This window comes from Antrostomus carolinensis, unplaced genomic scaffold (assembly GCF_000700745.2).
Source record: "Antrostomus carolinensis isolate BGI_N321 unplaced genomic scaffold, ASM70074v2 scaffold15818, whole genome shotgun sequence".
Lineage (NCBI taxonomy): Eukaryota > Metazoa > Chordata > Aves > Caprimulgiformes > Caprimulgidae > Antrostomus > Antrostomus carolinensis.
This window is the reverse complement of record NW_010335227.1, coordinates 226098-238219: the sequence shown is the minus strand read 5'-3', so window position 1 is coordinate 238219 and position 12122 is coordinate 226098. Positions and strand designations below refer to the sequence as shown.

General features: G+C 40.2%; 1 protein-coding gene across 1 annotated transcript in view; it reads left to right on the top strand.

Annotated features, from left to right (window-relative positions):
* The window catches only part of LOC104530014 (monocarboxylate transporter 2), a 24084-nt gene extending 17325 nt beyond the window's left edge, over positions 1–6759 (top strand). The window contains exons 4-5 of the mRNA XM_010174477.1: positions 2785–3660; positions 6467–6759. Coding sequence (XP_010172779.1) covers positions 2785–3660; positions 6467–6759 — 1169 coding nt within the window. The remainder of the gene's footprint in view (positions 1–2784; positions 3661–6466) is intronic.
* The last annotated feature ends 5363 nt before the right edge of the window (positions 6760–12122 follow it).

Below are 12122 nucleotides of genomic sequence, written 5' to 3'. Positions count from 1 at the left end.
CTCTTTCTAGACTCCTTTCTACTAGTCTGAAAAGGAAACAGACTGATGTAAAAGACCGTGTTCATGTAATTCGTGGGGATGGAGATAAAAACAAGATAGTTGGTACTAGAAGGTCTCTGCTACAGTCCTGTGCCTTTGGCATATTAATAGAAATCCGTTCAGAGGAGCAGAGTGAGAAGTATCTGTTTACGGTGGAGGGATTAGACACAGCAATCTCAATTGCCTTCTTGATTATGTCTTTTTCCATTTGCATGCAGAGCAGGGAGCAGACTCTGCTGTCGGAGGCAGCTCTGAAGCAGCTCTGTCCTTGACGATGGCACCGAGCAGTGGGCTGCCCAGGGCACTGTGCATACACTGGAAAACCCGTGTTCTCTTCCTCACTTGTTTCCCTATAGCGCTTAGAAAAAGAATTGGGGTTTGCAAGCTGTCAACCTGGATAGATGCCAGCCTGGATGCATTAAATAGGTGTTTAGGCATGCGACTGCTTCTTCGAGTCTGAGGTAGTAGCAGAAAATTTCAAAGCTAAATACAAGACAATAATGACTGGTCAGAGTTTAGTTCAATCTGCACCAATTAGACTGCCATGAAATAAAATGGAATCTAAGGTGAAGCATGTTGACCAAAGAGACTGGAGTCTTTACCTCAGCTGTTCATGCTGAGCATTGAAACACCTGGTAGGATCGTCCCTTGCTAATGAAGTAAGAACAAGATCAATAGCTACACAGTTGACTCCTGGAGCACTACTTATTTCCTTATAATATGAAGGAGATGTATTTAATCTAGGGAAGGATGCTCCTTCTGGCATGGGCTCGCTGCTGCTCACGCAACATCACCGGTAGGCCCCTCTGTCATGTCCCTGGGGAGAAAATGTGATTATTTGAGGTAACAATTTCAGCCACAGAAAAGCTGCTGTAGTTTCTGAAAACTGGAAATAAATATTTCCAAGTAAAGTCAGCCAAAAGCTTAAAGTAAATTGAAATTCCAGTCAGTCAATTTGAAACTCTCCAAATTTAATTAATGGGAAGAGCATGAGGTAATATTAAATTAGATTTGTCTGACTTGCAAATTAATGTTCACATAATAAAAAATTTGACTTGATTATTATTTAAGTGGGTAGCTGGCATCCAGTCTGTATTTCCTTCTCTGCATGACGTGCCACAGGACCCTACCAAAAATGATTCTGTGGAAATGATGGTTCAATTTCTACCCTTACCTACCAGCCTGGGAAGTACAGAGTTAAAGCCAACTCTAATCCATTGTGTTGCATCTTCTCAGGTGAAAGAAGATGCATCCCTATATCTGAGCACCATCCAGGGTGTTCTCTAACCAAGGCTGTGTTTTTCCTCCATAGTTCTCAGGTCAGCCCTCTCATGGGCATGAATTTGGTCCCTTATGCATTATGAACAGGCTTTACTATCCAAAGACAAGCTCTACCGAATACATGGACTATCTATAAAAATTCATGCTGAGAATGTGTTTCATATCAATACTAATTTCAATATGTTTCCATTTCATTTTTTTAAAATGTTGTAGAATTCCAAGTAATTAAAAAAAAAATAAATCTTAGACTTGGCAAAAATCACAGTTTTGTAAAACTGCTCAGACTGAAGCTATCCAACATCAGTTGAATTCTGCAGCATCAGTTGGATACGACTCTATCAGCGACTAATGATAGTGTTCCTTAATTAATTTTGAGGACCTTGACCTTTCTAAATTCTCTTCTGTAAAGCAATAGGCCTAATTATGTACTGCACAGTTAAACAAACTAATTATATAGACTAATGAACAAGAAAAAAATCTGCATGACCCTATTTTCAGGATTCATGTTGTCTGGTATAATCACTTCAAGGATTAAATTTCTGCTTTGTTGTAATGTGGTTTATCCTTTCCTGGATGATAGGGTAGAAAATATGTGGCATGATTTTAAAATGTCATTTTGATGGAGTTCTCAAAATTTAAGGAAATAGTGAATATCATAGAAATGTTTGAAGAGATTATTATATGTTAGTGCACTCAAACAGAACCACAAAGTTTAGACCGTGACAACATTTGGTATCTCTGCCTTCAGATTTCACCTGTGCAAGAGAAGCTGGCTAGTTGAATTAGCAATGCAGATTTCTAATACCATTTATATATCTAAATGTAATAAAAATAAATTTTAATTAAAAGAAACACTCTAGGGTCCTGTTTAATTAGCATCCTCAGTAGCTGCTTTGCTGTGTACTTGCAGACCTCTTAATCTTCTGCATCAGACCGGAATTGCTCACACCACCAAATTAGTAGCAGCTTAGAAGGATGATGTTGTTTTCTGTGCAGTGTTGGATGTCCACTGCCCATGGAAGGAGGTGGGCACATGTGAGAAGGATACACTTTGGTAGTTAGCAGTGTCCAAGCCAGAACAACCTTCCTCAAACTGGGAGTTGTAATTTTTTTAATAGATCCAACATCTCCTCCAACAAGGCTGCTGTGTGTGGACAAAACCAGCCAGCATTCATTGATGGTATTGTTTCAATTTATTCTGAAGCAAACTCTTTGTGCTAGGTTTGTCACCCAAGAGATCTGCAGTACAAAACGAAAGGGCATTCTTTGTCTTTCTGGAGTTTGGTTACCCAAATGTGGCAGCCAGAAGCTTAGGGATATCTTGAGTGAAGTTTGCGTCCAGAGGATCATGTTGAAGAGTCACCAGTAGACCAATTGTCCATGAATTTGCCTAAAACAATGAGCTGAGGATAAATGAATCTCAAATCTTCCTTTGTATATCTCAACTATTTTTCTCTGTTCTAGGATTTGGCCTTGCTCTCAACCTCCAGCCATCAGTGATAATCATAGGGAAATATTTTTTAAAGAGAAGACCCATTGCGAATGGCCTCGCTATGGCAGGGAGCCCTGTGATGCTTTGCACCCTGGCTCCTCTCAACCAGTTCCTTTTTGACAACTTTGGCTGGAGGGGCAGCTTTTTAATTCTTGGGGCAATTTTATTAAACTGCTGTGTAGCAGGAGCCCTCTTCAGACCCATCGGGGCAGCCACAGCATCAGTCAAAAGCCAGGCAATTGAGGAAGGGAAGGATTCTCTGAAAGAAGAGGTCGCTAAGGATGCCATGGAAATGAGTAGTCCCATGAATGCCCCTGTGGGGACCAAAACAGAAGAGGAAGGAGAAAGGGATTGTTGTGAAAAAATCAATCAGTACCTTGATTTTTCCCTTTTTAAGCACAGAGGATTCTTGATTTACCTGATTGGAAACGTACTCATGTTCCTGGGATTTTTTGCCCCCATTGTTTTTCTGGCACCCTATGCAAAGCACATCGGCATTGATGAATATTCAGCTGCTTTCCTCCTTTCCATCCTTGCTATCGTGGATATGATTGCCCGACCTACCACTGGCATAATTGCAAACAGCAAGTGGGTGAGGCCGCGGATTCAATACTTTTTCAGCTTCTCCATTGCTTTCAATGGTGCCTGCCACCTTCTGTGCCCGCTGGCTTCTGGCTACACAGGGCTCATCGTTTACTCCGTCTTTTTCGGCTTGGCCTTCGGCATGGTTTGTGCCATGCTCTTTGAAACGCTCATGGACCTCGTGGGAGCTGCCCGGTTCACAAGCGCTGTTGGCCTGGTCACCATTGCGGAGTGTTGCACGATATTGCTGGGACCACCTATTGGAGGTGAGTGTATTTTCTTCCTCTGCTTCCACTGGGTTGTCACTGATATTCAGCCTCTTGCAAGCACAGGTTTTTAGAAGTGAGTCTGAATGTGTTTTCTCTGCTTCCCACCCACCATTTTTTCACTAGTAATTTCACAGGCAAGGCAGGTCCTAAGTGTCTCTTCCAGCATTTCATCTTTACTCCTTTCTGTGTAGTCCTCCAGTTGAAGTTGAGAGTCTGGAGAGTGATCTTTTAGTCCCTGATCCCTTCAAACACTTAAACTGAACTAGCAGAGTGGGATTTGTGCAACACCAAGAACCTTTCCTCCTGGAGAGCCTATTGCAAAAGGCTGGAGTCCACCACAATTTAAGCGTGGTAAAACACAACAGTTCTATAAAATCTTCTTGTCAACTCAAACTTAGTGTTTGCTATTTGTCTCTGAGGCTCTGAGTACTTGCACTTATGGGTTTCAGTCATCTCAGAGCATCTGATAGATTTAAGGTTGTTCCAAAAGTAATAAAAAAAAAGTTTATTTTTGGATGGCATGGTTTGAAATGTCAAAAGACAAAGACCCTCAACTGTCCATGCAGACAATATTGAACCTCCAGCAGGGCTACAGTCATCTGAAGATAAGCGGGAGCAGTGATCTCCTGTGATTTTAAGAGCCTGAAGTTCTTTCCCTCTATACCATGTGTTCACTTATTTTTCTACAAGGAACACACCATATCTGGAATACAGCTTATTTGAATCTGGCTTTTGGCTCAAGTACAGTCCTTACCAAATCTGAGTTGGCTATGAATTAAATGACTTTATAGGTGACCCTCTCAGTCTATAGATACCAACCTATCGATGTGCCCTGCCCTGTAATTTGCATTTCACTTGTATACAAGCTAGAATAACTGGTTTGAAAACTGGTCACCTTTAAGTGCTCTTAATGTTTCATTAGGTTGTGTGTGCTGTCTGTATTTGGATATATAAAAATTAAACTCTACATATTCTTTTGATATGAGAGTACTATAATAAATGTAAAGAATGCACAGAAAGAAGGCATTTTAAACCCATTTCCTGGTTTCAAACCTGACATCTGGCTACTACTCTGTATGACACATCTTGCAGAGCCAGTTAATTCTTCATATTATCATGTAGCTCGCACAGTGTGGCAGAAGCAGCTGTATCCTCTTGCTGTCTCAGAGATTCATTATTTAATTAATGGCAAACTGAAGAAAATACAATTTGAAAATGACCATATTCTGAATTCTAAAATTTTCTGCGTGGAAGATTAAGTTAATGACCAAAAAGTGCTAATAAGGCTAAAACAGTTTTATGTAGTAATCAGTAATATTAGCTTTGTAGGGTTTTCCCCACCATTTTAATAAGCAGCATATTTATTGGTTCTTTGGCATTTTAATAACCTACTGCAGGGTTCTGCTTTAATGAACTAAGTAAATTGTTCCCAGTGTGTTTTATGACTTTATCTTATTCTCCAAGGAAAAGAGGAGACTATCCTACTGTTGAATTTTCCAATACTCTACTCATTAAAACTCTCATTGAAAGCTATTTAGGAGACCTCTAGGTCATCCTGATTAGCAGAAAAGGAAAAATTGTTGTGATTAGCATTTGGTTGATGTTTCACCAGTAACATCAAAACCACAGTGTATTGAAAATGGTGTACTAAGACATCTAGGAATGATTCAGGGAGAACCTGTTAAAAATTATTATTTTTATGGTCAAGAAATCTATTTGCTGGCCATAAAATCCCTTGTTAGTGTAATGCAGTGAGATAATTAATCAGCTTTTCAGCATTAGAGGTCAGTCGGGAAGTAATTAAAGGTCCCTCTCTTTAAGGAGGAGAACTTATTCCAAAAAGTCAGAAAGCTAATGGATGATGAGCTAGTTTCAAGGAGGACTATCTGTACTGTGAAGGCCAGGTTAGGAGTGGGTCTTACTTTAATTAGGATTTGGGATGTTAAGAATGGTCTATGTTGCACCAGTGAATGGGATTTAATGCTCAGGATCATAATCCCAATAAGATTTGCATTACATTTTGACATAATGGAGAACACTGACATTTCAATTAAGCCATCTCCCTTCAATTACTCTGTAACTCCACAGCAGAGGCATTAACCTTTGAGAGGAACCTGTCACATTTGTCTTGACACTGAAATTACCTGACATTGACAGCATCATCTTTGCTTTTCCTGGAACTAATGTTTTCTAGTTCCACACAGTGCCTTTTCATCTTTAGATCATGAGTATAAGTGAAGAAAGGGCAACTGTGACCAAAAGCTGAGTCCCTTCTAATGCTGGTGAATGACCTGTGGTGGAATAAATTGGAAGGTCTTTGTCAAGAGTCTGAGGTGAGACCCAGTAGCCAGGTGCCATCTCACAAAGGTCTTCGCAAAAGCTGCTGCTTTTCTTGGCAGCCTGAGGACTACCAAGTCCAATAGACATCTTTGTAGTTGATTATTGGAGTCAATGGAAAGACTGTCTGCAGACTCTGTGATCGGAGGACTTAGTTTCTGCATGGAAGAAATACATGAGCCTGAAAAGTCCAGACTTTGCAATGTAGGTTCTCTGTCCCCTTCTACTTATCTGTACAAATTATTGGTAGTATCACCTACATCAGTGTTAACTACCTAGATAGTGGAACATGTCTGAAGAATTTGCAGGATCAGAGTACTTGTGGAAGAGATCAGAAGTACAGAGAATATCTTATGTTATCCCAAAGCCACAAAGTTGTCCCTTTATATTTAGGATCTGAAAATACAATATTCTTGCCTTCAACCCTTAAGTTTATTTATTTATTTTTTAAATATATATTTTACAGGAACTCTTATTGATACCTTTGGAGACTATAAATATATGTTCATTAAATGTGGAGCTGTGATGTTCCTGGCAGGAACCTTCCTGTTCATCATGAATTATTATAATTATCGCATGCTTGCCAAGGAGGAGAAAGAAAGAAAAGCAAAAGAAGAGGACTCTAAATCTGTAAGGACAGAAAGTGAAGGCAGAAATAACTGGAACAAAGAAACCATACAGGATGGACCTGAGCTGGAACCTCTGAAAGAGGAACAAGAAGGACTAAAGAAGGAAGTTAATGGCACAAATGAAGTTTAAACCTGTTCTTGTGGACTGAATGGGAAGTTACTTCTGCATTGCTTAAGTTGACACTAGTTGTGAAATCACACTAGGTTTTTAAAATTTGCCCTATGCTGTGCCATGTGCATCCTCTTCTTTGTTGTAGGAGAAGACTAGAAGAGAAACAAGTCTAATTTCTTATAAAGTGCTGGAACATACAGTGCACTACGATTTGTGTACCACAGATCCTGCAACATTTTTCTTCAGATATTTCCCATTTCCCAGAGGGGCTGGGTAAGGGTGTAACTGACACCCCACTTTTATTCCCTGTACTACAGCTCTACCCAATGAAAAGATCAATGGCTATCAGACTCAATGCAGAGCCCTGAATGGGCTTTGCATTGAGTATTGTGGTGGCTGGGTCTTCTCACCATGCAGTCAAAACTCTTTGAGTGTCTTTGACTGCAGTGTCAGAATTATCCCAGAGATTTGGTGCTGTCTTCCACTAGTAGCAGCACTGTGACTTGTGCCTTTGTCTCACGGAAATGTAAAATGGACCTGACACTGAAATATAACATGAGAGAGCTGCTTGAACAGAACAAGGGCAGTACATGCCTGTGCGTGAGGTGACAGCAAGACAGCCTGTCCTCGTGGCCAGAGCATACCAGGTGGGAACTAACTTGGGGTGATCTCAGGGACCTCTGCATTTGAGAAAGGTGGTGTTAGGTAGGGGACCAACCCAAGGCCAACATGCTATAGGAGTCCTTCTTCCATGTCCTTTGTCTGTGCAGGGCAGAAATTTAGTCTTAAAGGGCTTAAACTTTGAGCCTCATTCAAACAGATCAAATTCTTTAAAAATCTTCCCTAGGAGGTTACACAGTCCTTAGCCAATATCTGAGTGCCTTACTGTTCTGAACATGCTTTTTCTTTACAACACCCTGGTGAGGCAGTAAGTGTTGTCACTATTAATTAACTGTACAAATGAAAAACTGAAGCACAGAGTGGGTTATGGGCATCATTGCATCAGTGAATAAACCTTAGGCATGCCACAGATGAAATGGGATCCACTGCCCTGAGTTGGGCATCTCAGCCATCCCTGTGAAGGAAACCAGTGGCAGCTGAGGAGAGGAGCTGAAAGCCTGCCTGCTGCTGAGCACAGGTATTCCCCTGCTAGAAAATAGGAAACACCATGGATAGCCACGCATTAAACCACAGCCTTCTCTGCAGTGCAGCCTGCTTACTTTGTGCTTCATACTACTCAGGATTAATTATTTTAAACACTTGTAACTGTGACCTTATGCTGTATTTTTTTTAACCTGGTTAAATTGCATCCATCCTGGAGGGAATCACAGCTGCCCCTGCCTTGTTTGGGACTGATTAGGCACCTCCCTGTTGCTAGCACTGCAATACCTGCTGGCCTCATGTCATCCTGTTGCATCAAATAAAGTTCCCCAGATCAGTGATGCAGAGCTGGAGCTGAGGCCAGGCATGAGCCTCTTATCCAGTGGTGATAATTTTGAACTGGGAAGGTCTGGACTCTGACAGCAAGCACTGATGTCTTTTTATAAGAAGCAGCTGTTACCCAAGAACCATGGATGCTGAGCATGGCATCACATAGTTGAATCATAAGCCTTTTGTAGATTTAGCTCCAAGTGACTAGATAAAGTCAAGGACTTCTGAGGCAGATCACCCAGATTTGAAGCTAACACCAGTCCAAAGGTGAGGTCTCATTTTTCTTTGCTTCAGTGGCACCCTCATGTGATCAGATAGTATTTTTTCATGACTCACGTCAGTGAAGAACAGTATTTAATTATCAGTTGTGTACACACTATGAAGAATGGCTTTTAAAAATGCTTTCATAAATATACTGTACTCTTAAATTGAGATCACTCATATCTTCTCATATAAAACCTTTTCTGTGAAATCCCATGTTCCAGTAGGACTTTTATCTTTCAGTAGGAATTTTATCCTTATGTAGTATCTTGTATTTTTTCTGAAAAACAAAATCTATACAATATACTTAGGGTTTTGTTGCTATGTTTTTAATACTCTTTGTTTCTGTCAAATATATCTCTGGTATTTCAGTAAAAAAAGGCATTGATAGAAGGTCCTGAGCATTTTCCAATATGCCTTCAGGAAGCTTTAATATACTTAATAAAACTCTTTTTAAAAAATGAAATGAGTTTACATTTGCCTGGTGTGATGCTGCTTTTCTATTCAGTAAGAAATTTATCCTTGTAGGGTTTCTAGTCCTGGTTCCATGTACCTGGTATTTCAAATCTTGGTTGTAACCTCTTATTCTAGGACCACCATCCAGAGCTCCTTGCCACACAGTTTCTTTGACATTTTCAGTGATCTGGGCCAGCCTGACTCACACCTCCAACTGTGTGGGCCCAGAAGTCTGAAAGCAGCTAAGAATTACCTGGCAAGGATCTGACAAGATGATTTTCGTACATTCCCACCAGGTTGTATCAATTAATTCTAGGAACAACAACCCAGATCCCCAGCTGTCCTTACTGGACCTAACGTTAAAGCTCTTTGTCTAGCAGAAACTCAAAGCAACCTTTTTAGATCATAAATCTTTGTTAATACAGGTAACATTTTCAATAAAAAAGCTTTCTGTTCAGCTATATATGAAAAACCTCTGGAAAAGAGACACCTTTGTTAACCTGTCCCTGAGGGAAAAAAATGCTGCATTGGATTAAGTAATTCTTTATGGCTTCAGAAGTCTTCTAATATTAAGCAGCTACTTCATTTAACCTACTCAACCGCCTGTCATAGAAACTTCTACTGTCTTTAAGATTATGGCACTATTTCTATCATGTAGGAAGCTAGTCTATTTTAATACAATTTTGGCAATTATGTCTGGTGGGTGGCCTGCCTCTTCCTGTTCCCCTGCTGCCACCATAGCTTCAATCCTCTGATCACATCTCACTAATCAATGCAGCAAAACAATACCCAATAACTGTGTACTTTTAAGCATGTGAGTAGCTCTAGAAATGCTTCACTGAATCAAATCCTGTGAATTCAACACCTTGCAGGCTCAAGCTGTAATCCAGGCTTGGAAAACTCTCGAACTTTCCTAAGAACATTTTCAGTTATTAAAAAGAACTGCTGCAATATGAAATACTTATTAGAAAAAGCTCTTGTGAAGGAGTAGAAGCTGCCTGTGCATCTAATTTAGTGATTTGTGTGGCAAATTGAACACAATATTCATATTTACCTGCACGCTTAAGTCTGGAAAGCACCTGTGTAGAAAAGTCAAGAGGTGTGAGTGTTGTACCATAAACATACCTACCAGGCACATGGGACATATCTGGGATATCAGAGGTGCAAGGATGATTGCTAACACTTTCAATGGAGTGCAATTATTAGAAGTCTTTTATATTTCATTAGCTTGTGACCTTATTAGAAGCAATTATCCATTGTTTCCAGGGTTGTTTGAACTTCTACAAGAGCCTGATTTTGATGCTGAACCATTCCCAACAATGACAAAAGAATCCAACAGACAACACAGCACACGCTGCAGCTACGTTCTGCTGGTGAGACACAAGTGGAGTTTGACGAGGAGGTGTGACAATTACCATGGATTGGATTAAGATTTATCCCACGTACTCATTTCTTATTTATAGTTTCCCTCCCTATATTTAGCTTTCCAAATTTAAAGACATGGAGGAGGAATTCAAGTATTTCAACACTTACTCTGAAGTGGCAAAATTTGTACACCTTCCTACCTCCCTTTTTAACAGAACGATAAAGCAGTGACTGTGCCATGTGGCAGAGTGTCACACTACTAGAAGGGGACATTTTCTGCCAGAGGCTGCTTTGCCACACATAGTGTTGTCTTGGCCTGGGAAAGGAGCGACATGGACTGCCCGAGAGCAGGGCTGAGGAGCAAGGCTAGGGGACACAGCTCTGCAAGGTCAGCTGTAGATTTCAGCTCATCACAAAGAGCTTTCATGGTTTTTATTTTATATTGTCAATGAAAATCTTCAGTGGGGTGATGGCCGAGAGGACACCAGTAACCAGCACATAAGGAACAGAGTGTAAAAGCAGGCTGTCTTGTTAAGTGAGTGCAGAAGGCTGCAGTTTCCAGTCTTATAACCATCACTGATGTGTATTTTTGCTACTCTGAGCAGGTCTCCACACTCAGCACACTATAAAAAATATATAATATAAAATACTATATAAAATGTAAAATACATATAATTAGCCTCCTTTTTAAAAAAGAAAAAACAAAACAAAACAAAAACCAACAAAATGAACCATGTCCAGAAAGTGCAAAACACATGAGGAGACCAAAGAGGTTTGGAAACACAACTGAGTAGAGGTAACTTGGTAGTAACTGTGTTAATAACAAGCAAGCAAACAAAAAAACCCAAACCAACCAACCAACCAAAAAAAAAGACGAGTCAACCTATATATTTGAAATATGCAATCATTTCAGACAACATGAGATTATTCAGGACAGTTCCCGTGGCAGCTGACACCATATTTATTTGGCTGTGTTCAGAAAATGGCTAGTAGACAATACAGGTGCATTCTGATTACACTGAGGAATGAATTTAAAAGCCTCCTTCCGTGCCCTCTACGGCGACAGTGACATTGACTATAAAATAGCACTACTTACACTTATCAGAACCGTGTGAGGGTGTTTTGATGAGTGACATTCATAACTGTCAGCAAAGCTTCCCATAATGGCAGTGAAGCTCAGAAATGAAGGCTCGATTTGCCGTCTGCCTTGGCACTCACTAAAGCATTGCTGTGCTTTTGCTTGTGTTTGGAGAGAGGCCCATTTACATTCTGATGCCAAAAAAATTAACATTTATAGGTAAATGGGATCCTCTGTGTCATCATGGTCAAGACCCTCCTATCACAGGTAACAGCATCATATAATTCTCTTTGAAAAAAATGTACAACCCATTGTCCCACGGAGCCAAGCCCCTGTCAAGGCGTGACCCTGCTATGACATTTGTGTCTGTAACTTTGGTGTATCTGCAGAGGGTGAATCTCCACAAGTTTGCCAGCTCAGGTGTCTAGAGGCTTAGACAAACACAGTCCTACATGGCGTGAGATATCCAAGCCTTTAGCCCATCAACTAGTTAGAGAGGATATTTATGCAAGGGAAAAATTATGTATCTCCTCCCTCCAAAAAGGCATAAATTTGGCTGATACTTAAAAATAATATTTCTTTATTTAGTATTTCTTGGTTTGTTTATATGTTACTACTTTCTGAAACATACTCTACATCTTTTCAACTTTATTACTGATGAATTTGGACTGAAAATGCTTCCTCTAATGACTTCCCTTTCTTTTCTTTTTTAAAACTACCTTTTTCAAACAGCTTTTCCTGAACTCCCTTTGATGTGGAAAGCAGAGTCATTCAGTGCCTGCTGCTAGCG